This window comes from Panthera pardus, unplaced genomic scaffold (assembly GCF_024362965.1).
Source record: "Panthera pardus isolate Hobbes unplaced genomic scaffold, ASM2436296v1 HiC_scaffold_21, whole genome shotgun sequence".
Lineage (NCBI taxonomy): Eukaryota > Metazoa > Chordata > Mammalia > Carnivora > Felidae > Panthera > Panthera pardus.
The window spans coordinates 36,996,364-37,021,669 of record NW_026526777.1 but is presented as its reverse complement, the minus strand read 5'-3'; the positions used below and the strand labels follow the sequence as shown (position 1 = coordinate 37,021,669).

The following is a 25,306-nucleotide window of genomic DNA, read 5'->3' as shown; positions in this document are numbered from 1 at the left end:
GGGGAGGAAGCAGCACTGGGGGAGGAGGGCATCAGACCACAGTGCAGATCTGGTAGAGGCTCTGCAGCCTGACCGGAGCTTTGTAGCAGGGATGGCCTGCTGGGCCTGGCAGGGGGGTCCCATACAGGGCACAAGGGCCAGGCCTCTCAGCCACCGTCTTGCTCAGTCAGTGGCAGGTGCCTCAGTGGAAAGTTCAGGTTTCTGTCCCTGAGGAAGCTAACAGGGGGCTGTCCACTAACTGCACCTGCAGCTGGGCAGAGAATCCTTTCTGGAAGTGGGATCTGAGGGGTTGTGTTTCAGAGTTCGCTACCACACTGTAATGCTTTCTGCCTTAATAGGGAGGAGAGGCACAGTCAGTGTATGGAAGGGCATCACTCCTGCTTAGAGGATTCCGCACTGCGGTTTTCTTTTTTTTTTTATTTTTTTTTTATTTTTTTTTATTTTTTAATATATGAAATTTACTGTCAAATTGGTTTCCATACAACACCCAGTGCTCATCCCAAAAGGTGCCCTCCTCAATACCCATCCCCCACCCTCCCCTCCCTCCCACCCCCCATCAACCCTCAGTTTGTTCTCAGTTTTTAACAGTCTCTTATGCTTTGGCTCTCTCCCACTCTAACCTCTTTTTTTTTTCTTCTTCTTCTTCCTTCCCCTCCCCCATGGGTTTCTGTTATGTTTCTCAGGATCCACATAAGAGTGAAACCATATGGTATCTGTCTTTCTCTGTATGGCTTATTTCACTTAGCATCACACTCTCCAGTTCCATCCATGTTGCTACAAAAGGCCATATTTCATTTTTTCTCATTGCCACGTAGTATTCCATTGTGTATATAAACCACAATTTCTTTATCCATTCATCAGTTGATGGACATTTAGGCTCTTTCCATAATTTGGCTATTGTTGAGAGTGCCGCTATAAACATTGGGGTACAGGTGCCCCTATGCATCAGTACTCCTGTATCCCTTGGATAAATTCCTAGCAGTGCTATTGCTGGGTCATAGGGTAGGTCTATTTTTAATTTTCTGAGGAACCTCCACACTGCTTTCCAGAGCGGCTGCACCAATTTGCATTCCCACCAACAGTGCAAGAGGGTTCCTGTTTCTCCACATCCTCTCCAGCATCTATAGTCTCCTGATTTCTTCATTTTGGCCACTCTGACTGGCGTGAGGTGGTATCTGAGTGTGGTTTTGATTTGTATTTCCCTGATAAGGAGCGACGTTGAACATCTTTTCATGTGCCTGTTGGCCATCCGGATGTCTTCTTTAGAGAAGTGTCTATTCATGTTTTCTGCCCATTTCTTCACTGGGTTAATTGTTTTTCAGGTGTGGAGTTTGATGAGCTCTTTATAGATTTTGGATACTAGCCCTTTGTCCGATGTGTCATTTGCAAATATCTTTTCCCATTCCGTTGCTTGCCTTTTAGTTTTGTTGGTTGTTTCCTTTGCTGTGCAGAAGCTTTTTATCTTCATAAGGTCCCAGTAATTCACTTTTGCTTTTAATTCCCTTGCCTTTGGGGATGTGCCGAGTAAGAGATTGCTACGGCTGAGGTCAGAGAGGTCTTTTCCTGCTTTCTCCTCTAAGGTTTTGATGGTTTCTAGTCTCACATTCAGGTCCTTTATCCATTTTGAGTTTATTTTTGTGAATGGTGTGAGAAAGTGGTCTAGTTTCAACCTTCTGCATGTTGCTGTCCAGTTCTCCCAGCACCATTTGTTAAAGAGACTGTCTTTTTTCCATTGGATGTTCTTTCCTGCTTTGTCAAAGATGAGTTGGCCATACGTTTGTGGGTCTAGTTCTGGGGTTTCTATTCTATTCCATTGGTCTATGTGTCTGTTTTTATGCCAATACCATGCTGTCTTGATGATTACAGCTTTGTAGTAGAGGCTAAAGTCTGGGATTGTGATGCCTCCTGCTTTGGTCTTCTTCTTCAAAATTACTTTGGCTATTCGGGGCCTTTTGTGGTTCCATATGAATTTTAGGATTGCTTGTTCTAGTTTCGAGAAGAATGCTGGTGCAATTTTGATTGGGATTGCATTGAATGTGTAGATAGCTTTGGGTAGTATTGACATTTTGACAATATTTATTCTTCCAATCCATGAGCAGGGAATGTCTTTCCATTTCTTTATATCTTCTTCAATTACCTGCATAAGCTTTCTATAGTTTTCAGCATACAGATCTTTTACATCTTTGGTTAGATTTATTCCTAGGTATTTTATACTTCTTGGTGCAATTGTGAATGGGATCAGTTTCTTCATTTGTCTTTCTGTTGCTTCATTGTTAGTGTATAAGAATGCAACTGATTTCTGCACATTGATTTTGTATCCTGCAACTTTGCTGAATTCATGTATCAGTTCTAGCAGACTTTTGGTGGAGTCTATCGGATTTTCCATGTATAATATCATGTCATCTGCAAAAAGCGAAAGCTTGACTTCATCTTTGCCAATTTTGATGCCTTTGATTTCCTTTTGTTGTCTGATTGCTGATGCTAGAACTTCCAGCACTATGTTAAACAACAGCAGTGAGAGTGGGCATCCCTGTCGTGTTCCTGATCTCAGGGAAAAAGCTCTCAGTTTTTCCCCGTTGAGGATGATGTTAGCTGTGGGCTTTTCATAAATGGCCTTTATGATCTTTAAGTATGTTCCTTCTATCCCGACTTTCTCAAGGGTTTTTATTAAGAAAGGGTGCTGGATTTTGTCAAAGGCCTTTTTTGCATCGATTGACAGGATCATATGGTTCTTCTCTTTTTTTTTGTTAATGTGATGTATCACGTTGATCGATTTGCGAATGTTGAACCAGCCCTGCATCCCAGGAATGAATCCCACTTGATCATGGTGAATAATTCTTTTTATATGCTGTTGAATTCGATTTGCTAGTATCTTATTAAGAATTTTTGCATCCATATTCATCAGGGATATTGGCCTGTAGTTCTCTTTTTTTACTGGGTCTCTGTCTGGTTTAGGAATCAAAGTAATACTGGCTTCATAGAATGAGTCTGGAAGTTTTCCTTCCCTTTCTATTTCTTGGAATAGCTTGAGAAGGATAGGTATTATCTCTGCTTTAAATGTCTGGTAGAACTCCCCTGGGAAGCCATCTGGTCCTGGACTCTTATTTGTTGGGAGATTTTTGATAACCGATTCAATTTCTTCGCTGGTTATGGGTCTGTTCAAGCTTTCTATTTCCTCCTGATTGAGTTTTGGAAGAGTGTGGGTGTTTAGAAATTTGTCCATTTCTTCCAGGTTGTCCAATTTGCTGGCATATAATTTTTCATAGTATTCCCTGATAATTGTTTGTATCTCTGAGGGATTGGTTGTAATCATTCCATTTTCATTCATGATTTTATCTATTTGGGTCATCTCCCTTTTCTTTTTGAGAAGCCTGGCTAGAGGTTTGTCAATTTTGTTTATTTTTTCAAAAAACCAACTCTTGGTTTCGTTGATCTGCTCTACAGTTTTTTTAGATTCTATATTGTTTATTTCTGCTCTGATCTTTATTATTTCTCTTCTTCTGCTGGGTTTAGGCTGCCTTTGCTGTTCGGCTTCTATTTCCTTTAGGTGTGCTGTTAGGTTTTGTATTTGGGATTTTTCTTGTTTCTGGAGATAGGCCTGGATTGCAATGTATTTTCCTCTCAGGACTGCCTTCGCTGCATCCCAAAGCGTTTGGATTGTTGTATTTTCATTTTCGTTTGTTTCCATATATATTTTAATTTCTTCTCTAATTGCCTGGTTGACCCACTCATTCGTTAGTAGGGTGTTCTTTAACCTCCATGCTTTTGGAGGTTTTCCAGACTTTTTCCTGTGGTTGATTTCAAGCTTCATAGCATTGTGGTCTGAAAGTATGCATGGTATAATTTCAATTCTTGTAAACTTATGAAGGGCTGTTTTGTGACCCAGTATATGATCTATCTTGGAGAATGTTCCATGTGCACTCGAGAAGAAAGTATATTCTGTTGCTTTGGGATGCAGAGTTCTAAATATATCTGTCAAGTCCATCTGATCCAATGTATCATTCAGGGCCCTTGTTTCTTTATTGACTGTGTGTCTAGATGATCTATCCATTTCTGTAAGTGGGGTGTTAAAGTCCCCTGCAATGACCACATTCTTATCAATAAGGTTGCTTATGTTTATGAGTAATTGTTTTATATATCTGGGGGCTCGGGTATTTGGCGCATAGACATTTATAATAGTTAGCTCTTCCTGGTGGATAGACCCTGTGATTATTATATAATGCCCTTCTTCATCTCTTGTTACAGCCTTTAATTTAAAGTCTAGTTTGTCTGATATAAGTATGGCTACTCCAGCTTTCTTTTGGCTTCCAGGAGCATGATAAATAGTTCTCCATCCCCTCACTCTCAATCTAAAGGTGTCCTCAGATCTAAAATGAGTCTCTTGTAGACAGCAAATAGATGGGTCTTGTTTTTTTATCCATTCTGATACCCTATGTCTTTTAGTTGGCGCATTTAATCCATTTACATTCAGTGTTATTATAGAAAGATATGGGTTTAGAATCATTGTGATGTCTGTATGTTTTATGCTTGTAGTGATGTCTCTGGTACTTTGTCTCACAGGATCCCCCTTAGGATCTCTTGTAGGGCTGGTTTCGTGGTGACAAATTCCTTCAGTTTTTGTTTGTTTGGGAAGACCTTTATCTCTCCTTCTATTCTAAATGACAGACTTGCTGGATAAAGGATTCTTGGCTGCATATTTTTTCTGTTTAGCACACTGTAGATATCGTGCCAAGCCTTTCTGGCCTGCCAAGTTTCAAAGGAGAGATCAGTCACGAGTCTTATAGGTCTCCCTTTATATGTGAGGGCACGTTTATCCCTTGCTGCTTTCAGAATTTTCTCTTTATCCTTGTATTTTGCCAGTTTCACTATGATATGTCGTGCAGAAGATCGATTCAAGTTACGTCTGAAGGGAGTTCTCTGTGCCTCTTGGATTTCAATGCCTTTTTCCTTCCCCAGTTCAGGGAAGTTCTCAGCTATAATTTGTTCAAGTACCCCTTCAGCACCTTTCCCTCTCTCTTCCTCCTCTGGGATACCAATTATGCGTATATTATTTTTTTTTAGTGTATCACTTAGTTCTCTAATTTTCCCCTCATACTCCTGGATTTTTTTATCTCTCTTTCAGCTTCCTCTTTTTCCATAACTTTATCTTCTAGTTCACCTATTCTCTCCTCTGCCTCTTCAAGCCGAGCCATCGTGGTTTCCATTTTGTTTTGCATTTCGTTTAAAGCGTTTTTCAACTCCTCGTGACTGTTCCTTAGTCCCTCGATCTTTATGGCAAGAGATTGTCTGCTGTCCTGTATACTGTTTTCAAGCCCAGCGATTAATTTTATGACTATTATTCTAAATTCACTTTCTGTTATATTATTTAAATCCTTTTTGATCAGTTCATTAGCTGTTGTTATTTCCTGGAGATTCTTCTGAGGGGAATTCTTCCGTTTGGTCATTTTGGAGAGTCCCTGGCGTGGTGAGGACCTGCAGTGCACTTCCCCTGTGCTGTGGTGTATAACTGGAGTTAGTGGGCGGGGCCGCAGTCCGACCCGATGTCTGCCCCCAGCCCACTGCTGGGGCCACAGTCAGACTGGTGTGTGCCTTCTCTTCCCCTCTCCTAGGGGCGGGATTCACTGTGGGGTGGCGTGTCCCGTCTGGGCTACTTGCACACTGCCAGGCTTGTGTTGCTGGGGATCTGGCGTATTAGCTGGGGTGGGTAGGCAAGGTGCACGGGGGCTGGAGGGGCAGGCTTAGCTCGCTTCTCCTTAGGTGATCCACTTCAGGAGGAGCCCTGTGGCAGCGGGAGGGAGTCAGATCCGCTGCCGGAGGTTTGGCTCCGCAGAAGCACAGAGTTGGGTGTTTGCGCGGAGCGAGCAAGTTCCCTGGCAGGAACTGGTTCCCTTTGGGATTTTGGCTGGGGGATGGGCGGGGGAGATGGCGCTGGCGCCTTTGTTCCCCGCCAAGCTGAGCTCTGCCGTCCGGGGGCTCAGCAGCTCTCCCTCCCTTTGTCCTCCAGCCTTCCCGCTTTCCGAGCAGAGATGTTAACTTATGACCTCCCAGACGCTAAGTCGCGCTTGCTGTCGGAACACAGTCCGTCCGGCCCCTCCGCTTTTGCCAGCCAGACTCGGGGGCTCTGCTTGGCCGGCGAGCCGCCCCTCCGCCCCAGCTCCCTCCCGCCAGTCCGTGGAGCGCGCACCGCCTCGCCTCCCTTCCTACCCTCTTCCGTGGGCCTCTAGTCTGCGCTTGACTCCGGAGACTCCCTTCTGCTAATCCTCTGGCGGTTTTCTGGGCCCGCACTGCGGTTTTCACACAGGGCTGACCCTGCTGGGGTTTGGTCCATCTTGGAGCATTCTGCCGCCATGCCAGCCTCTCTGTCTGGAACGGCTGTGGGGAAGACATGGAGGGGAAAGCACCTTTCCCTGTCACGTCCTCTTTCAGTGCTTCCCTGTGAGCGAGCCAGCTCAGGATATAATGTAGATATGCCATCGTGACGGGCACATCATTCAGCCATGTGCCCGGGGGGTGCGTGGCCCAGCTCCTGATTCTCACCATCTCACCGTAAGGACACTTGGTACATGGCACGTGTTCTGCTGTTCTCCACGCCAGTGATCGCAGTGATGGGCTGAAGTAGCATTGCAGGTTCCAACCCACTGAGCAACTTACTCAGTTGTGAGAGTTCAGGCAAGTCATTTCACCTCTAAGAGCTCCCATTTCCTCCTCTTCCTTCTCTTCAAGTGGAGGGAGTGAGTTCAAACGAGAATAATATGTACCCACAGATTTGTTCAGAGTAGGTTCTCAATGCAAACACTTTGGCATATAGTAAATGCTCAACGGTATTAACTTAATATTAAATTTTCATTTTTGGTTCTTTACATCTTTATTTAAAAAGTTCTCAAGGGGCGCCTGGGTGGCTCAGTCAGTTGGGCATCTGACTTTGGCTCAGGTCGTGATCTCACAGCTTGTGAGCTGTGCTGACAGCTCAGAGCCTGGAGCCTGCGTTGGATTCTGTGTCTCCCTCTCTCCCTGCTCCTCCCCCACTTGTGTGCACGCTCTCTCTCTCTCAAAAATAAACACTACAAAAAAAAATTTTTTTTTAAAAGTTCCTCAAAAAAGGAACTTTGGGACAAGATGGATGGACATTGAGTACAGTGCTAAGTGAAATAAATCAGACAGAGGAAGGGCAAATAGTGTATGATCTTACTTATATGTGGAATCTAAAAACAAACAGGCAAACAAAAAAACCTGAAGTCATAAATACAGAGAATAGTTGATGGTTGCTAAGTTGGGGGTGGGAGAAATGGGGGAAGGGGTTCAAAAGTGTACAAACTTACACTTATAAAATGAGTAAGTTAGGGGGATGTAACATACAGCACGGTGGCTGTAGTTAACAATACTGTATTGCGTATTTGAAAATTGGTAAGACAGTAGATGTTAAAAGTTCTCATCAGAAGAAAAATTTGTAACTGTATAGTGATCATTTCACAACTATACACATATCAGATCATTATGTTGTATATCTGAGACTAATATGTTATACGTCAATTACATCTCAGTAAGGAAAAAATTTCAGTTTTCAGAAATAAAACAGGTTCTTTATCAGATTTTAAAAGAGAGGTATATAAAGTAAGAAGTGAAATGTCCACTATTTCTTGGAAGTAACCATTTTTAAACAGTATATGAGTTTTATTACAATGTTTGTATATATTTATAGTGATTTTTTAAACAAAAATGTGGTCCTAGCATACAAATTATTTTCCATTGTGCTTTTTTCCCCCTACTTACTCGTGTATTTGGGATATTTCCCTAACAGTACATATGCCCTTCATTCTTTTTTTTTCCCCTTTAAAAAAATTTTTTTGACGCTTATTTATTTTTGAGAGAGAGAATGGGGGAGGGGCGGAGAGAGAGGGAAACACAGAATCTGAAACAGGCTCCAGGCTCTGAGCTGTCAGAGCCGGATGTGGGGCTTGAACTCACTAACCCTGAGATCATGACCTGAGCCAAAGTTGGAACCTTAAGCAACTGCACCACCCAGGTGCCCCCGCCTTCATTTTTACTGGTTCTTTTGTCTTCCACTTCGTGACTATATCCAGATCTATTTAGCTATCTTCCCTTGACGGGTATTTATACAGTTACCAATTTTTGGCTATTATAGATAATACTTCGGTGAACCTCCTTGTATGTATATTTTTGGTTTTAAAATAGAAATCTTTTAAACAGAGAGGTAAAGAGTAATTTAACAAGCCTTCTTTTATTATACAATCTATATAGTGAATGTTGACAGTTTCTCAGTTCAGATTCTTTTGTGAAAATTAAAATATTAAAGATAAAGTTGAGGTCCTCTTTAAACTTATTCCTAGAGGTAGTCATTATCCTGAAATTGTATATCTCCTTACTACTGGTGTTTTAATATTTTTATCACTTATGTATTTAACCATAAAGCACATATGGTATGATTGTGTGTATTTTAAAAATATATTTGTACAAATGATATCATACTGTGATATTTTATAACTTGCATTTTACACCCAACATTGATTTTTGAAAGCTTTTTATTTGAAAGAATTACAGATTCACAGGAAGTTGAAAAACTAGTATGGAGAGTGGTTCCTTTCACCCAACCTCCCTCAATGGTAACATCTTATATAACTGTCCTACAATAGCAAAACCAGGAAATCGACATGTGTAGAATAAGAATTGCGTTACTTAAATTAAAGATTATATATGGGCTTTACCAGTTTTTACATGCATTCGTGTGTGTGTGTGTGTGTGTGTGTGTATGCATGTAAGTGTATATTTAGTTTTGGAAGGAGCTGCCAAACTATTTGCCAATTGCAGTTGGTTATATCACTTCATCTTCCTACCAGCAATGCGGTTTCTCTACATCCTTGCCAGCATTTGATATTGCCACTCTTTCTCATTTTTCACACTAATGAATGTATCGTGATAGCTCATCGTGGTCTTAGTTTGCATTTTAGTAAATGGCTCAAGATGCTGAACATCTTTTCTTGAGCTTGTTTCCAACTACAAGCTTATTGGGTAAAAAGCTTATTCATGTCTCTTGCCCATTTTTAAATTCAGTTCTGCTAACATTTCTTTCTTTTTTTATTGCATTAAACATGTAGGCATACTTTAAAATCTTCTCTCTTACCATTTAATTTTCTCTCGAGCTTATCTACAGCTAGAGGTTTTTGGTGGGAGTCTGTTGGGTCCCCAGTTGTGGAGGCATCTGGATATGGTGGTTGAGTGTGCCTGTACCATATATCATAAAGTTTCCCCAGGGTTCAGACCAGCTTTTCTGTGAAAGTTTTAGCCCTGGGGCTTCCAACCGTGTGCACAGTGTGAATTCCGGCTCCACCCTTGTGTATGGCATACGTTTGGGGTTTTGATTTGTCACACATAACGCTTTTTCTCCCCAAAGTTCCAGACACGTGTCCAGGTTCCTTTTATATGTGGTGGAGGTCTTTTGTTCTGTGTTTCTCTGTCAGGGCAGCCCTTTGTCACCCCAGCCAGAGCCTGTGTGACCCCCTCCTGTCCTCTACAGCGTGCCCCCTCTTCTGATAACCCCGCTTCCAAAAAAACACCTAGGCTGTTTGGTTTCAGCTCCTACTGGCCTCTTTGGTTTTGTGCTCCTGTTTCGCTTCCGATACCTGAGATTTTGAACTTTACGATTTCTTTTTAAATGTTTAATTTTTAAACAGCATCTCAGCATGTTTGGTATAACTGGAAGTTTGCCGTATTTGCTTAGTTCACTCTATTGACTGTTGGCTCTGTAAATACTTGCGTTCATGTGAATATGACAGGTTCCTAGAAGTACGATTAAGGAGACAGAGGGTGCAAACATTTAAAACTTGGTAGAAACTGCCAGAGTTCACATGACAAGGTTGTACCCATTTATGCTGCCTGTCTAACCCCGTGTGCCACTTTCTTCTGTCCCCATTACTGCATGTGGTGCTACTGATTGCTTTACTCAGTCTAAAGTTTTAATATTTAAATTCATTAAATTTTTTTTAAGTTTATTTATTTATTTTGAGAGGGAGAGAGAGTGAGCACAAGTGAGGGAGGGGCAGAAAGAGAGGGAGAGAGAACCCCAAGCAGGCTCCATGCTGTCAGTGCAGAGCCTGATGTGGGGCTCAAACCCATGAACCATGAGATCATGACCTGAGCTGAAATCAATAGTTGGATGTTTAACCCACTGAGCCACCCAGGCACCCCAACATTTTCATTAATTTTTAAAGGAGGAGCACTTACTTTTTTATGTACTGCACAGGGATTTGATAGGATAAATATAGAGGATGCCTGCCTTACATGGTCAGGGATGCTGCCCCAGCCACCCATCAGTACAACGTGCCTGAACTGCATGAGCTGGTGAAGAACCAGCCAGCAGCCTGGGCAGCTGGACAGAGATGCAGAGAACTGAAGTTTACTTACTGCACATATGCACAGCCACGCTTGCTGTCTGCATTCACAAGTGACGCTCAGAGGCACTGCCTGCTGCAGAGGCAGGTACCAGGTCCAGGATGAGTCTGTCATGGTTCCTAGTTTTCCAGTCTCACAGGCCGGAATCACCGGTGGAGGCTGCCAATATGTATGGGAGCAAAGGGTTATCCTTTTTCCTGGAAGCAGACTGTATGTACCTTGAAATTGGGATTTCCTGCTTCACTTTTTTGCTTTCTAGGTGTCGACTTCATTTGACTCTTCAGACTCAGGGAAGAGTGACACGCTCCAGTGATGCCTCGCTGCTACATGATACTCTCCTGTCTTGGAGAGGAGTCTAACTTTGACAACAGAAGCTTCTGCTACAGGGTTTTGGGCTAATTTTGCCTCTTGAAAAGAGTCATTTTAAATAGAACTGTCTCAGTGTGCTTGTAGGTAGTAAGTTGGTCATTACCGGAGGTATTTGGATGACCACTTGATGGTATTTTGAATGTGAGCTTGGGAAATAAGGATGGACTAATGGCCTTGCCGTTGCCTTCCAGCTCTGAAGGCCAGCATCGCTCCGTGGGCACTCCCGGTCCATGGGGCTCCTTCTGACCAGCCCTCTCTTGTCTGACGACTGGCGTCTTGTGCTTGGGGGAGGACTCTCAGCTTTTCTCCTTGGTGTATCATTTTGTGTATGGTTTATTATATTTTAATAAACTGTTTATTCAAGACAGGCAGGGGAAAAAGCAAGTGATCAGTTATACCAGGGATCACCCATACATTTGATTTTGGTAAAAAGTTATAAATGATCATGTGAAATGATGCTTAAGGATTTTCTGTAGTTTTTTTCTTTTCTCCTTTCCCTCTCTCTCTCCCTCTCCTTCTCCCTCTCCCCATCCTTCCCCCTCCCTCCCTCTTTATTTTTCTCTCTCTTTCCTTCTTTCCTCTTAAGAGATAAGATGAGATAGTAGAATGAGAAGAGGATTTGGAGTCAGACTGACCTGAATTCTCATCCAAAACTCCACTACATTCCAGCTGTGTGACTTTCTGAAAGTTACTTCACCTCACTTATCTTTCCTCATCTGATGAAATAAGGATACTACCTGCCCCGAAGGATGGTAGTAAGGATTTGTGATGCTTTACGACAAAAAGGGATCTTATCGCTTCCTGCTTAAAAATCCTTTAATGTCATCTCGCCACTTCTTTGGGTGAATTTAAAATTTATGTAATGACTTACAAAATCCAGCTCATCTCTCTCCAGCCTTATCTGGCTGCCCCGGCTCTCTCTGAGCGTTGTCGGCCAGGTGGCACTCACACCGGTCAAACTCTCTTGCCTCTGGGACTTGGAATGTGCCCTTCCTCTGCCTGCAAGTTCTTGCTCCTTCTCTGGCTGGGCTAGTTCCTATCCATTCCTCAAGTCTCCAAGTAGACATCACACCTTCCCAACGGTCCCTGCCCCACTCAACGCCAGCTCAACCTCCTCAGTCCCTCTCCTTGCCATGTGCAATTTCCGTGTTGAGCACTCATGCCGCCGGGAATGCTGTCGTTGAATATTTGCCTCTTCTGGTGGATGGAAGGTGTGTGAAGGCAGGGGCATTGTCTCTCTTATTTATTCTACATCCGTGCCATCAAACGTAATAGTAAGTGCTTGGTAAAATGTTCATTAAATGAATGAAAGAAGAAGGAAGCAAGAACCTCATTCAGTGCTTCACACTTAGTAGGTCCTCACTAAATGTCAATTCCCTTTCACATTAACTGCCTCCTCCCTTGTCTGTCTTGGCCATGGTAGTGGAATACTATTTCTTGCTGATTTGGTGGGATGGCAATATTACTGTCATTCGTCCTCATCACTTATTCTCAAAACCTGAATTAAAAAAATTTGGATAAAGATTTCAAAATACAAAGTTAAAAGAATTTCTCAGCAGAAACCAGAGTAGAAGTAAGAAGAGTAAGAAGTAAGAAGAGTAAGAGGAAACCCAGATCGTTACCCTATTACATTTTGTGGGGCTTGGTACTGGACCATGACATAAAGTATATGGGTTAATACTTTTAACTGCTTCCCACTGCCTTTATCTCTTCCATGAAAGAACAAGGACATCATGGAAAAAGTTCTAAAAATAACACCTGTCTGGTTTATGGAGAAGGGTGTTTATGACAGGAATTAAACAGTTGTTTAGCTTGGAGTGTTTGAAACCCCAAATCAGGCTTTATTTTGTAACTGGAGCATCATTCTCAGCTTCGTTAACATCCTGCTCTCCCATTTCCTTTGTACATTTTCTGGCGGGGACTGAGTTTGTCCTCACTCTGTAGTCATAAAAACCAAAATCGTTTCTAAATAGAAACAGAGTCTGTGTTAGGGAAGTGGGCGGGGCACGGGGGGGGGGTGGCGCGTTTGCCTGGAGTAAGGGGTTCTGAGGGCTAGGGTTTCTCTTTGCCCACAGGGGAAGGATGTTTGAGAGAGTCGTGGTGGATGATGGGATGGTGGTGTTTGTGGGTTGTCCTGTGTCCTTAAATGATCAGTGAAGCCAGTTTGGTTGGTGAATCGTTGAGTACGTTGGGGCCACTGTGAAAGAGGAAGTTCCCTGTGTCTGACCCTGGGCCCTTCTGCTGCCATCCTCCCGGGAGATGATGGCTGCCACCCTCCAGGAGATGGCAGTCTTTAGGCTGTTCGCTCCTCTGACCCTTGTTAGGACCCATCCTGGCCATGGTGGATTGGCCAGGTCTTCAGTGTCCCAGGACAGGAAGACTTTACAGTTTGCCCATGATCTTGTCCACTGCTCCTCCCTATTCAGCCCGCATCATCTCTTTCCTGGAATTCTGTGGTACCTCATAGCAGGCCTCCCTGTGCATCCAGGCTTGCCTCTTCTCCTTCTGTCACCCGGATGCTGGAGTACCTTCGCACACAGCAGTTGATTATGAACCTCCCTTACTTAAAATTCTTACCTTGACGTAAAGGGCACATCAAGGTTTGCCTTCCTCTTCCCTTATATTTAGCATCATTTTCCAATTTTGTCTTCTGTAGACACGTCACCCCATCAAAACACAAAATGACAACAAAATGCAAACCACTTCTAGGCCTCAGCCACACCAGGCTTCTCCCACACTCAGCTTTTACCCCACTTCCTCTACATAAGCCTTGTGTACACTGGGTGCTGAAAATGCCCTGCCTGCGTTTTGTCTGTCCATGGCCCATCCTTCAAGGGAGGTCTTGGCAATCACCTCACGTCTAAGCTTTTCCTGACTACCTAAGTCAGTTCATTGCCTCTTTTCCTCTGCTCCTGAAGTACTTTTATACATGCATCTCTTACCACTTTTGTATTATATTTTAGTAGTTTGGTTGCACATCTCTTTTCTCTTCAAAAATTTTTTAATGTTGTTGGGATGGGCACTGGATGTTGTATAGGAAACCAGTTTGATGATAAATTTCATATTTAAAAAAATAAAGGAATGCCAAGGTCTCTGGCATAGAAACTCAAAAAAAATTTTTTTAATGTTTATATATTTTTGAGAGAGACAGAGAGACAGTGTATAAGTAGGGGAGGGGCATAGAGAGAGGGAGACACAGAATCCAAAGCAGGCTCCAGGGTCTGAGCTGTCAGCACAGAGCCCGACGTGGGACTTCAACCCACAGACCGTGAGATCATGACCTGAGCTGAAGTTGGATGCTTTATCGACTGAGCCATCCAGGCACCCCTTCTCTTTTCCTCTAAACTGTGGGATCTTTGGATCCTCATGGGTGACTTTGGTGTCCAGGTGTTCATGGTTGTTTCCATAAGAGTCCATAGAATTGATGGGATCTCTGAGGCCATTTTATTTTGCCTTTTTTCCCCCCAAATAAATGTATTTTATCAGTCTTCCTTTCTTACAAGGCCATTTTAGTTCTGTCATTCTTGGTCTTTGAGGAAGCCAAGGCTGTTAGGCAAACAGGATGTACTTCATGAGCTGATTGCTGGAGTCTTCCTGATTTTCACCCAGGATCTCCTGAATGGGAGAAGATATTTGCAAATGATCTATCCAATAAGGAGTTAATATCCAAAATATATAAAGAAGTTATATAAGTCAACACCAAAAACCCCCACAAATAATCCCATTAAAAATGGGCAGAGGACATGATAGACATTTTTCCAAAGAAGACATGCAGATAACCAACAGACACATGAAAAGATCCTGAAGCAATCTTTTCCTTTATTTGTACAAAAATACTAGTGTTTGGATACTGCTTACCTATTTACAAGAAAAATTCATACATGTACACCCATATCTATATCTCTATTTTTGCTTGACCTTCACAGTATCTATCTGGAATAAGTGGTATTAGCTTCATTTTTCAGTAGAGGAAACTGAGGCATGGGGACCTCGCTTTGCCTGAGGCTCATCAGTAATGAAGCGAAGATTGACTTCCCTGATTTTTTCCTTGATTCACAAGGGAAAAACATGAGCTGGGAGTGAGGCATAGCAGAGGGCAGCACTTGAGATGCTCTAATTTCTAATCTACTTCAGTAGGAATCACTTTGTGTGGTGACCATCTTTTGACACAGAGGGTTTCCGGGTGAGGTGGCTTGGTCCCGCTTCTTTCTTAATCTAGCTAGGCGTGGCTTGGGGACCATGGCATATGGTCTTCAGGGAGATAGGCTCTGGCCAGTGTGGCTGGTTTGGGACTTTAACTGGGAAGGCCTAGAGAAGGTCTACACTGGGGGATGTTGCTTTCGACCAGAAGCTGGGTTCATAAGATGACAGGGTGACGTGTTGCCATCATGCAGAGGCCTTGTGGAAAAGCTGTAGTTTTCAAGGGTCCTACGACAGAAGAAAAGCATTGAATTAGGAAACTGGGCTTGGTCATCTGCAGTATGATTGTGAGCAAGCCCTTTTGCCTTCTGGGCCTATTTTCCCAATTTGTAAAATAAGAAAAACACCGGCCTTCCCCTCTCAGGAGGTTGTGTGAGATGTGATGACGTATGTCACTGTGCTGCGAAGGGTATTTCAGACTGTACAAACAGATTAGTGAACACACTTGAAGGCTCGGAGTTGGCAGCCTGGCTTGCGCTCCTAGCTCTCTGCTTACTCAGCCCTGGTATGACTCAGGGTGAGTCACTTTGTCTCTCTGAGCCTCTGTTTTCCCATCTGTAGAACCCCCTCACAGGGTGATTACGGGGATTCAAAAATCCAATAGAGGATTTTGGAACTAAAAGCACTGGAGAAATGTGACAGCCAGACAGATGTGCCTCTTCTTCATCTAGGGAAAAGCCCTAACTCCAGAATCAGTGTTTGAGATGAGCATTCTTTGGCATCATCAGTAATGGCCTGTAATGAGCCTTTCCGGTGGGCAGAGCCTGGGACTGGGTGTTGTAGGGGGAGGAGGCACAGGGAGAGTGTGACACTTGGTGAAGTAGTATCTGCATTTGGGGGACTCCTGGTCTGATTGGGCAGATAGGACAGACACAAGCCTGCTCTTGGAAGCGCATTTTGAAGGGGCTTCCAGACCTCTGCTTTGGAAGCTTCTACTGTACGAAACGAATCAAATGAAAGAAACTAGAAGCTCGTGTTCATGCTGACAAATGCAGAAAAGAGGTGGGGAAGATGACTGGCTGCTATGGTCCCTGGGACCGCCTCACCAGGTCATTGTGTCCTCACGTCTGGGGAAGCTGTTCCTCTGCAAAGCTTTGGAAGTGTCACTGAACATCTAACATAAGGCAAGCCTCTTATGGCTGGACACAAGGTGGGCATCCCATCTCTTTTGAATCTGAACTCGAAGACTTCCTCCCTTGGGAGGACCCTAACCCTTTCCCAGATAATGATATTCTGAATGACTCTGAGAAAGCTTTTTCTCCTGAGGATGACAGTCCTGGAGCTCATCAGAGTGGTGCCTGGTCTGAATCCATTTCCAAACACACTTCTGAGGGGGGAGGTAGGCCAGTCTCACAGGAATCTTTCTGATCAACATGCATAATTAGTCCTTTGCCACTGGACTCTGAAAAGACTGTTGGAGTCAGGTAGTTAAATGGATGCAAAATATTCTTTTGATCAGGAAACTTTTCTTAAGAATATAGGTTATCATGAAAAAGTTGCTTCATGGATATTTCCACCTTATGTTTTCTTTTTTTCTTTTTTTTGAGAGAGAGCATGTATGTGTGCACGTGCAAGTGGTGGAGGGGCAAAGGGAGAGGGAGAGAGAATTCCAAGCAGGCTCCATGCTGTCAGCACGGAGCCTGATGTGGGGCTCGATCTCACAGCAGTGAGATCATGACCTGAGTAGAAATCAAGTGTTGGACGCTTAACCGACTGAGCCACCCAGGCGCCCCTCCACCTTCCATTTTCTATAGGTAATTGCTAAAGAGTTAACATGAGAGTAAAATATATAGGATCACCAAACTACAAAAGCTTGACCTTCTGGGAATCATTTGTAGCCTTTAGCATAAAGATTTGGAAAAGAGTGTCACATTTATTCCGATCAAATATCCTAACATCTGAGTCTACTCCCAGAATGCAGTTACCCCATGGTTTCAGTGTGAAAGGCTACATCTCAGAGATGGAAGAGAGAAACTGAATTCGAGTCCCCAACAACCCTCCACGTCTAGCTTCACACCTCAGTCAATCCCCTTTGAACACATGATACAGGAATAGAAGCGGGGGGCAGAATCTGCGGTCAACCTGGTGTTTGGGGGAGGTATGAAGACACTGTTGACTCAGGCCTCATTCAAGCAGGGCTTCATAGTGTCCCGGAAAGGTTGGGAATCCACTTAGAAATAATTATGGATTATATTAAAGTGTCACAGGAACAGCCATTTTTCTCTAAAAAGGCATTTCCTCCTGAGGGCTTGTTACCAAGAATCCTGGAGCTCCAGGCAACTTTGCTGTACCGTCAGCAGGTGGCTGCTTACTTGTGGATTCCTTTAAGTTCTTGCTCAATAGTCTTATCACCCAGACTGTATTTTGCAAACAATACAATAAACCACTAATTAAGTCACCTACCTTTCCCCTGCCTTTCCCTTAGCTGAATGCCCAGGACCTCTTCTTTACAATGCTTGTAATTCATCTATATTCATTGACTTTGTAAAATTAAACTTCTTATTTTGAGATAACTATAGCTTCCACATGGAAGAAATAATACATAGAGATCCCATGGGCTCTACCTCAGTTTCCCTGGATGGCAGCTTCCTGCAAAACTATAGAACAATATCATAGCCAAGATACTGACATTGGTACAGTCAAGATACAGAATATTCCACTGCCACAAGAAAGCCTTGTGTTGCTTTTGTATAGCTACACTCACTTCCTTTCTGCCCTCATGCCCTCCGTAAGCCCTTGGCAACCATTAATTTGTTCTCTTTTGGTACAATTTTGTCCTTTCAAGGATCTTGTGTGAATGGAATCATGTAGTACCTTATCTTTGGGGATTGTTTTTTTCAGTCCAGCTCACTGCATGTATCAATAGTTTGTACCCTTATATTGCTGAGTATTTTCTGTAGTGTGGATGTACTGTGGTGTACCTAACCATTTATCTGTTGAAGGACATCTGGGTTCTTTCCAGTTTTTAGCCATTAGGAATAATGCTCTGTAAATATTCGTGTACAGGTTTTTGTGTGAGCGTAAGTTTTCATTTTAATGGGATAAATGCCCAGGATTGTAATTGCTGGGTCATACGGCAGTTGCATATTTGGTTTAACTGCAGAATTCTTTCTGGAGTGGTTGTACCATTTGATGTTGACACTGACAGTATACGAGTGCTCCAGTTTATCTGCATTCTCACCAGCCTTTGGTGTTGTCACTCTTTTCTAGTTCAGCCATTCTCATAGGTGAGTATTGATAGCTTATCATTATATTAATTTGCATTTCCCAGATGGCACATCTTTTCATGGGCTTGTCTGCCATCTGTATATGCTCTTGGAGGAAATGTCCCTTCATGCCTTTTCCTCATTTTCTGATTGGATTGTTTGTTTTTTTTTATTGTTGAGTTTTGAGATTATACATTATACATCATATATTCTAGATACTATTTCTTTGTGGGGTATGTGGTTTGCAAAAAATCTTCTCTAGGTCATAGTGTGTCTTTTCATCCTCCTAAAAGAGCATTCTGCTCTTGGTGGGTGGAGTGTTTTATAAATATCGACTAAATTCTGTTGGTTGATGATGTTGTTGGGTTATGCTATATCCTTGCTAATTTTCTGTCTGGTCTGGTTGTTCTATCAAAGATTGTGAGAGAAGTGTGTGGACTGGACCGTTTCCCCTTTCAGTTCTACCAGTTTTTGCTTCGCACATATTCATATATCCAGAGCTGTCTGGTATATACACATCAGGGTTTCTATGTCCTTATGAATTGACCCTTTTATCATTATGTAAGACACTTTTCTGTCTCTGTTGTTCAGATTGGGTAATTTCTATTGTTTCCTCTTCAAGTTTCACTGATTGTTTCCTCTTTCCCCTCCATTTTGCTGTTGAACGTATCTACTGAAATGTTTACATTGGTTATTGCATTTTTGGTTCTAAAATTGATATTTGGTTCATCTTTATATCTTCTCTTTCTTTGCTGGGACTTTCTACTCTTTTGCTATTTCTGACACTTTCTATTTTTTTTTTTTTTTCATTTGCTTCAAGCATGTTTGTAATTGCCTGTCCAAGCATTTTTAGGATGGCTGTTTAAAAATCTTCATCAGATATTTCTGACATCTCTGTCATCTTGATGTTGGCACCTATTGGTTATTTTTCATTCATTTGATATTTACCTATTTCTTGGCATAACAAGCGATTTTTGGTAGAAATGGGCATTTTGGAAATTTTATGTTTGGAACTCTGGATCTTATTTAAGCTTTTGTTTTAGGTGGCTTCCTTTGACCTGAATATGGCAGAAGAAGGGGGAGGTATCCCCTCATTTCTACCAGGTTGGGGTAGAAGTTTAGGTTTTTAACCCAGCCTCTATTGACACCTAGGGGTGCTGCTTGTTATCTCTGGGTCGGGGTGAGAATTCTGTTGCCCATTGAACTTACACTGATACCTCCCTGTCTTGTGGGCAGAGGTGGCTTCATTACTGCTGGGTGGACATGGAAATCCAGGCTTCCTACTGGGCCTTTTCCAGCACTAGCCCCATAGGGAGGAGGAGAAAAAGGAGGAGGTTGAGTGCTTCATTACAACTTTGAGATGGGGGAAATCTAGCTTCCTAGTAGCCTTTGCTGGCCTGGGTAGTTATGGGGCCACCCATTTTACTGTGCTGCTTGCCTATGGTAGAGTGGTTATTATCTAACAATTTTCTGTCTCGGGAGGCTGCCCCTTTCCCATTCTTGTCACTATAGAGAGTGGGCTTTTGTTGGAACGTTTTTTTGTCTGCATCCATTGGTCTTTCCAGGTTCTTGGCTTCTTTAGCTTTAAGTCTGGGAATACATGAGGCACAAAGAAAACCCAGAGAACACATCTCTGTTATGCCTAGGCAGTTTTTTGCTTTTTTCCTCTTTCAGAGTCTTAAATTTGTGTTAAATGTAATGTCCAAGATGTTTAGCTGTACTTAGAGGAGGAGTAGAAAAAGTGTGTCTACTTTATCTTTCTGGAAGTGAAAGTCCCTTACAATTTATTTTTATTTGCTTTATTCTTATAGGTCTCTCTCTTTTCCTCCTCTGTGGTTTCAGGGCTCAAGCTTCCTTAACCACACTTGTATAAATTCCTTTCCATGGGAAGAGAAGTTAAAATCCCAAGCCTAGAAGGGCTATGTGCATCGGGGGGAGGGGTGGAAACAGTTCCCGTACCCAAAGATGTACACTGGGCACTCTATAGATTTCTGGCTTTCTTTCACTTGCCTTTTAAGGCCTGGAGCCAACCATAGAGGAGACAAGGATATTCAGATTATTTTATATTCACTAAGGGCTCTTTATCCTCTAGGGGAAAAAACAAGTTCTCATGACACAAGAGGAAGTTTCACCTAGAGGTTTATAAGAACCTGTAGGTGGCACAGAGGAGCAGCTGGGGGTAGGGGGTGAGGGTCCCTTCCAGCTTGGCCTGGCCTCTGAAAGCTGGCTACTGAGTGTGAAACCCATCTGTGATACTTTCTTGGAGCTGAGCTTCTCTGGACTTCATCCTTCACTGAGTCTGCTTCTGCAAAAGCCTATTATTTAGGGAAATGTAACCTTGATGTGAAACAGCATGTGTTTCTAATCCAGCTAGACCTAGTCTGGGGCTTGGTTCCATCTTTTGCTAGCTGTATGACCTTGAAGTTCAGTCATCCACTTAAAAACCATCCTGTAGTGCTTGCCTACTCTGGGCCAGCCACCATGCTGGGTTTTGGGACAGAGTAGTGGTACTTTCCACTGCTCCCTTTCCTTTCCTTTCTGACCATAAGCACGTCATCAGCTGGTTTTATGTAAAAAATATGTAAAAAAATCAGACTACTTTACCCCATCACCTCATCTCTTTCCCAGGCTGTTATAACAAGTTCCCTGAGTCTGTTCTTTGCTCTAATCCTCTGCCTCAATTCATTATCTACATAGTAGCCAGGGTGATCTTTTAAAAACACGCACCAGATTAATGTCTTTTGTTAAACCTCTCCAGTTCCACTCAGACATACTGGGAATGAAGTCCAGTCCCTCCTCATGGCCCACTAGGTCCTGTGTGGTCTGGTTTCCGCTCCCCCTCTGAGCTCATCTGGCATCCCTTTCCCATCATCCAGTCGGCTTTGGTCACGCCAGACTTCCCTTTTTGCCTGAAAACATCAAGCTTGTCCCCCCCTGGGGTTATTTGCTAGTTATTATCTCTGCCTCAGATAGTTTTTCATACAAGTTTGAATAGATGGTTTCTGGTTGTCATTAATAGTTTCAGTTCAAATGCTGTTCCTCCCCTTCTCTTTATGTCATATTCTATCCAGTCACCATGTCCCTACCCCTTCCTCTTAGTTAGCTCTTATCACAATTTGAAGTTATCTTGATTTGTCTACTAGTCCCAGCTCCACGAGAGCAGGCATCACACTGTTTCCTTCATTGCTGTACATCCAGCATCTAGGAAAGTTCCTGGCACAGAACGGTGAATATTTGTTGAGTAAAGTTGCTTAATCGTCTTCAGCCTCAGTTTCTGACTTGTTGCATTGGAATAATAATTAGCCAACAATACAGGGTTGTGTTTAGAATTAAGTGAGATAATAAATGTATGTGAGGTACTTAGTACAATGCTTGGCTCACAGGAAGCCAAATAATAGATTTTCATTGTTTCCTCATGATTATATTATAATGTTCACTTCGATTCTCTCATACTCCTCTAGTACCCCCCCCCCCCCCGCCTTTTTTTAAAGAGAGTTAGTGTGAGGGGAGGGGCAGAGGAAGAGGGAGAGAGAGTATCTTAAGCAGGCTCCATGCCCAGTGCAGAGCCAGACGTGGGACTTGGTTTCACGAACTGCAAAATCATGACCTGAGCCGAAATCAAGAGTTGGAGACTCAACTGACTGAGCCACCCAGGCACCCTCTCTAGTACCTGTTTTTGCTCCTAACGATCCATCTGGAGTCTCATGAGCATTTAATAGTGACAGATGCTGATTGGTCAGATGCTTGCAATGAAATCCTAACTTAGTTCTCTCTTGATCATGTTTTTCTGTACAGGTTCTACAGCTGGGCTCAGACATCCTTCCCCAGTACAAGCAAGAGGCACCAAAGACTCCCCCTCACATCATCTTACATTACTGTGTTTTTAAGACCACGTGGGATTGGATCATCTTGATCTTAACCTTCTACACAGCTATCCTGGTCCCTTACAATGTCTCCTTTAAAACCAGGCAGAACAACGTGGCCTGGCTGGTTGTGGATAGCATCGTGGATGTGATCTTTTTGGTGGACATTGTGCTGAATTTTCATACTACTTTTGTTGGACCAGCTGGGGAGGTGATTTCTGACCCCAAACTCATCCGCATGAACTACCTGAAGACGTGGTTTGTGATTGACCTTCTGTCCTGTTTGCCATATGATGTCATCAACGCTTTTGAGAACGTGGATGAGGTTAGTGCCTTTATGGGTGATCCAGGGAAGATTGGTTTTGCTGATCAGATTCCACCACCCCTGGAGGGGAGAGAGAGTCAGGTACATGCCTCAAATCTCAGACCTTGTTGTCATGTCTTGAAAGCTGAATAAATGTGGGTGGTCAACAGAAGAGTAATTACATGGGTGGGAACTAGCATGGCTAATGTCTGGAACAGAGGGAGCATGCTTGATAGATATCCTCGCCTGCTGTTTTTGTCCTTTGGAGGTTTGGAGGCCCTGCATGTCCATGAATGGATGTGGAAGAGACCAGAAGCTTCCTTCTTATTTTACGTGGAGTGCAAGCCACTGGCTCAGGGGGGGTGGGGCTGCAGAAGCAGGCATGCATTGCCACTGCATTGGTGAATCTTTCACTTGGTATGCAATTGCTGAATGCCTACTTACTGATTATTCTAATTGTGGGGATTTTTGTATCATCTGCTGCTGACCTTTGGCTGTTGCATAACTAATTAACTCCTGGCAACAGGGATGCAATTTAACCCCCAGGTTTGCTTGCTTTTTTTTTTTTTTTTTTTTTTTTTGTAAATGTTGGAAAAGAATGACTTGTTACTTGGCAATGACCACTGGAATTCAGCGGTCCATACTCTCCCTTGCATACATTTGCCGAGGGAGTCAGGCTACGGTCAAGTTCGCCCTGTGACTAAGAGGAGTAGTGCTATTGCTGGATTACGCTGCTTTGGATTGTTAGTCCTGCAGGCAATGGAGGGGATGAAGAGAAAAATGCTCTTTAAGTGTATTGGAATTAGGACATGCTCAAACAGTCAATGAATGGGTGCCTGGGACGAGTTGCACAAGGAAGTGGCCACTGGCCTGGTTCAGGTGATTTTCTCCTTTGAAAAAGCAAGGATATCAAGTCATCGCAAAGGAAAATGCAGATTCTTATCCAGGTTAAGTGTTACATGGGAGTTGTTCTTTCTTTTTCCTGCTGCCTACTTGATCCTCCAAATGCATTAAAGATCAAGTAGTTCATCTGGTAAATCTTCAGCATCATGTAGCAGTGGGCCCTCACTGCCTCAGATTACCGAGGGTCCTAGAAATCTCAGTCTGGCTAGGGTGTTACCTGGGTGGGTAATTCAGGAAGCCATCTGGAGACTGAGTTGAGGCAAGATTCACTCTCTGGGCTAAAGAGCTAATGGGACTAGTCTTGAGGTAACTGGAAGGAACAGCCAGCTCCCTGCCAAGACCACAGGGCCTGGCCAGTGACTCTGTGACTTGCTGGTGGCATAATGATACCTCTCAGCCTTCAGATCAGTGTCAGTAATGGGTGAGGACTCCAGCCCTTTTCTCTTTGAGAACCCAGCTATCTACCACTTCTCTCTCCAGGAACTGATGTGGAGATTCTCTAAACCCAGAACAACCTCTGCTTTTATCTGTGTGGTGTGTTTTAATGTACTTTGAAATCCCAATGACTAATGCTCTGGGTGGCTGTGTGGATTTTGTAGCTGTATTGGATGAGTGAGGCTGATCATTTACAAGAATGAAATTGTCCCTGAAGTGAATGTTGGGATTCTTCAGTGTGAATTTGAGTACACGTTGGGAATGATATTTTTCTCTGTGAGCACATTTCTAGATTTTATGTTAGTGAGGAAAGTATTATCATTTTGGCTCAGATAACTGAATGACTTCAGCCTAAAAGAGCTTCTCCTACACATATGGGAAATGAAATTTAACTTAAAAAAAGAACCTCTCGAGTTTTAAAAATAAACCATTTGCTATTTAGAGCAATAGCATTGAAAAATTGCAGATAAATAGAACAGTTCTTTGGCTTCTGCAGGTTCTTGTTAAACATTGGCAGAGCCATAAACACATTTGTAAATGTGTCAAGATTACCTCGTCGGTTAGCAAAGCAGGGCTTCTCCTCAAGCTCTGTATGTCAGGTTGGAAGTCCTTTGCCATCAATCGTGAGTGCCCCTGACATGGTTTCTGATTTCCATAGTCACTAAGTAGATTGGCTGATAAGGAAAATGCCAGTTACCCGTAGCTTTCTAGTTGGAAAGGGTTTAGCATCAAAGCTCTCACTACCATCTCTTGGTCATAAATAATAATATGAGTATTAAGGGGCTATAGCTATGATTTGCTTCCATAAAGACTTGATTTTGTATTTAGTGATTTCTTTTCAAGCTTTGGCTGATACCCAAAATAATGCCTTCTCATAACATCCGTTGTGGTCTGGGGGAAGTCAGCACTAGGAAACTGAAGATTTGGCTCCTGGGCCTCTTGGTATCACCTGTTAGGACAGCTGGGACTTTCCAGGGGCACCTGGGTGGCTTGGTGGTTAAGCATCTGACTTCTGATTTCGGTTCAGGCCATGATCTCAAGGTTTGTGAGTTCAAGCTCCGCTTTGGGCTCCACACACACAGAGCCTGCTTGGGATTCTCTCCCTGTCTCTCCCTGCCCCTCCCTGCTCTCTTTCTCTCTCTCTCTCAAAAAAAAACAGAAGGAAAAAAAAAGCAAAAAAAGCTGGACTTCGTGCAAGACATTTAGCTTCTCTGGATCACAGTTTTCCTATCTATTCCTAGCTATATTTCCTATCTATGGCTACCTTTCCTGCCTGAAGGCATGGCCTCTGTGCAGTGTAATATTTGAGTTCCCTACTAGCTGCAAAGTGAGTTTGAGGAGTTGTAAAATCTCACCTGTGTTCATTTTACCTCTAGGAGCTCATGATAAAAAAACAAGAAGCCCAGCACTTTGACCTCCTACTTGCAGTGGGGGTGGGAGGAAGGTGGGATGGGAGGAGGACTCAGAGCCCAGGAGGACCACGAAGGTCATCCAGTTCAACCCTCTTAACTCACAAATAAGGGAACAGACTTGGAGAATATGACTCACTCAAGAGGATCCAGCAAATCATATGGTTACAGCAATATTGAGTCCCCTTCTGACTCCTCTATATTCTTATA

General features: G+C 43.1%; 1 protein-coding gene across 3 annotated transcripts in view; it reads left to right on the top strand.

Moving 5' to 3' along the window:
* Nucleotides 1-25,306, top strand: part of KCNH1 (potassium voltage-gated channel subfamily H member 1) — a 387,829-nt gene that overhangs the window by 60,537 nt on the left and 301,986 nt on the right. For 2 of the 3 annotated variants that reach the window (XM_019429238.2, XM_019429242.2), the window contains exon 6: nt 21,978-22,451. In XM_019429238.2, the coding sequence (XP_019284783.2) occupies nt 21,978-22,451 (474 nt within the window). The remainder of the gene's footprint in view (nt 1-21,977; nt 22,452-25,306) is intronic. The other variant, XM_019429239.2, reaches the window with a different exon arrangement.